The 1976-nt window shown below is 52.1% G+C and overlaps 1 protein-coding gene across 1 annotated transcript in view; it reads left to right on the top strand.

Moving 5' to 3' along the window:
- The first annotated feature begins 875 nt into the window (after positions 1–875).
- LOC130587016 (ectonucleoside triphosphate diphosphohydrolase 4-like) overlaps positions 876–1976 on the top strand; it is a 16615-nt gene continuing 15514 nt past the window's right edge. The window contains exon 1 of the mRNA XM_057387965.1: positions 876–1014. Within this exon, the coding sequence (XP_057243948.1) occupies positions 1007–1014 (8 nt within the window). The 5' untranslated portion in view covers positions 876–1006. The remainder of the gene's footprint in view (positions 1015–1976) is intronic.

Below are 1976 nucleotides of genomic sequence, written 5' to 3'. Positions count from 1 at the left end.
CCATCCCATCCCATCCCATCCCGATCCCGGGGCAGGATCCCGCCCCATCCCAGGGTGCTCCAGCCGGGTCTGGGACACTCCCAGGGATCCGGGAGAGGTTTTTCTGGGAATTCTTCTCCAGAGTGTCCCGATAATGGAGGAGTTGGTTCATTCAGTGCTTCCATCGCTGTTTGTTGTGGTTTAACTTGACCAAAAACCAAAAGCACCCACGAAATTCCCTCCCCCATCACTGGAGAGGCAGAAGGGAGAGTAAAAACCCAATTAACACTGAAATTTATGTTTTTTAGATAAAATAATTGAGAGAAAAATACGTACATGCTCCAGAAAAGGCTCAGACAGGCTGAAAAGTTGCAAAATAGTATTCCCCAAATAAAATTCCCCAAACAAAAATTCCCCAAACAAAATAGTGTTTCTCATCCTGGAAAGGACGGAATGGGAGGGGAAGGATCCCAGCCCGGAATGGGATCCCATCCTCGGAATTCCCCGAGGAATTTCCCGAGGAATTTCCAGAGGAATTTCCCAAGGAATTTCCGAGGAATTTTCCAAGGGATTTCCCGAGGAATTTCCCAAGGAGTTTCCAAGGAATTTCCCGAGGAATTTCCCAAGGAATTTCCAAGGAATTTCCCGAGGAATTTCCAGAGGAATTTCCCGAGGAACTTCCCAAGGAATTTCTGAGGGATTTTCCGAGGAATTTCCCAAGGAATTTCCGAGGGATTTTCCGAGGAATTTCCCAAGGAATTTCCAAGGAATTTCCCGAGGAATTTCCCAAGGAATTTCTGAGGGATTTTCTGAGGAATTTCCCAAGGAATTTCTGAGGGATTTTCTGAGGAACTTCCCAAGGAATTTCCGAGGAATTTCCCGAGGAATTTCCAAGGATTTTCCCGAGGGATGAGCAGGGCTATGGTTTTTTCCAGGAGCAGAGCGGGGATGGCTCGGGAAGGGTCGGGTGTTCCCTGTCCCTGTGACGGCAGCAGCTGAGGCGGCTCCTGCACTGCAACAGCACAAAATGGGGAGGTGAGGATCCCAAATCCCAAATGGGAATGGGGTGGGGAATGGGGAATGGGATTGGAGAATGGGATGGGGAATGGGAATGGGGAATGGGGAATGGGGAATGGGGAATGGGAATGGGGTGGAAGTGGGGTGGGAATGGGAATGGGGAATGGGATGGGGAATGGGATCGAGAATGGGATCAGGAATGGGATCAAGAGTGGGGTGGGGAATGGGGAATGGGGTAGGAATGGGAATGGGGAATGGGAATGGGGAATGGGATGGGGTGGGAATGGGAAGCTGCACCGCCCGCGGCTCCTGCGCTGCAACAGCCCAAAATGGGGAGGTGAGGATCCCAAATCCCAAATAGGAATGGGAATGGGGATGGGAATGGGATTGGGAATGGGGTGGGAATGGGAATGGGATTGGGAATGGGATCAGGAATGGGGTGGGGAATGGGATTGGGAATGGGGTGGGAATGGGAATGGGAATGGGAATGGGAATGGGAATGGGAATGGGGTGGGAATGGGATCGGGAATGGGATCGGGAATGGGGAAAAAACAGGGAATGGGATTGGGAATGGGATGGGGAATAGGGAATGGGATCGGGGTTGGGGAATGGGGAATTCGGGAATGGGGAATTGGGGAATGGGGTGGGGAATGGGGAATGGGATTGGGAATGGGAATGGGAATGGGAATGGGGTGGGAATGGGATCGGGAATGGAATCGGGAATGGGGAAAAAAACGGGAATGGGATTGGGAATGGGATGGGGAATAGGGAATGGGATCGGGGTTGGGGAATGGGGAATGGGGAGTGGGATTGGGAATGGGAAATGGGATGGGGAATGGGATCAGGAGTGGGGAATGGGGAATGGGAAGCTGCACTGCCCACGGCTCCTGCGCTGCAACACCCCAAAATGGGGAGGTGAGGATCCCAAATCCCAAATGGGATTGGGAATGGGGAATGGGGAATGGGGATGGGAATGGGGA

Source organism: Malurus melanocephalus, unplaced genomic scaffold (assembly GCF_030028575.1).
Source record: "Malurus melanocephalus ecotype Western Australia unplaced genomic scaffold, MMel_1.1 scaffold_1461, whole genome shotgun sequence".
NCBI lineage: Eukaryota > Metazoa > Chordata > Aves > Passeriformes > Maluridae > Malurus > Malurus melanocephalus.
This window is presented reverse-complemented; position numbering and strand designations above follow the sequence as displayed.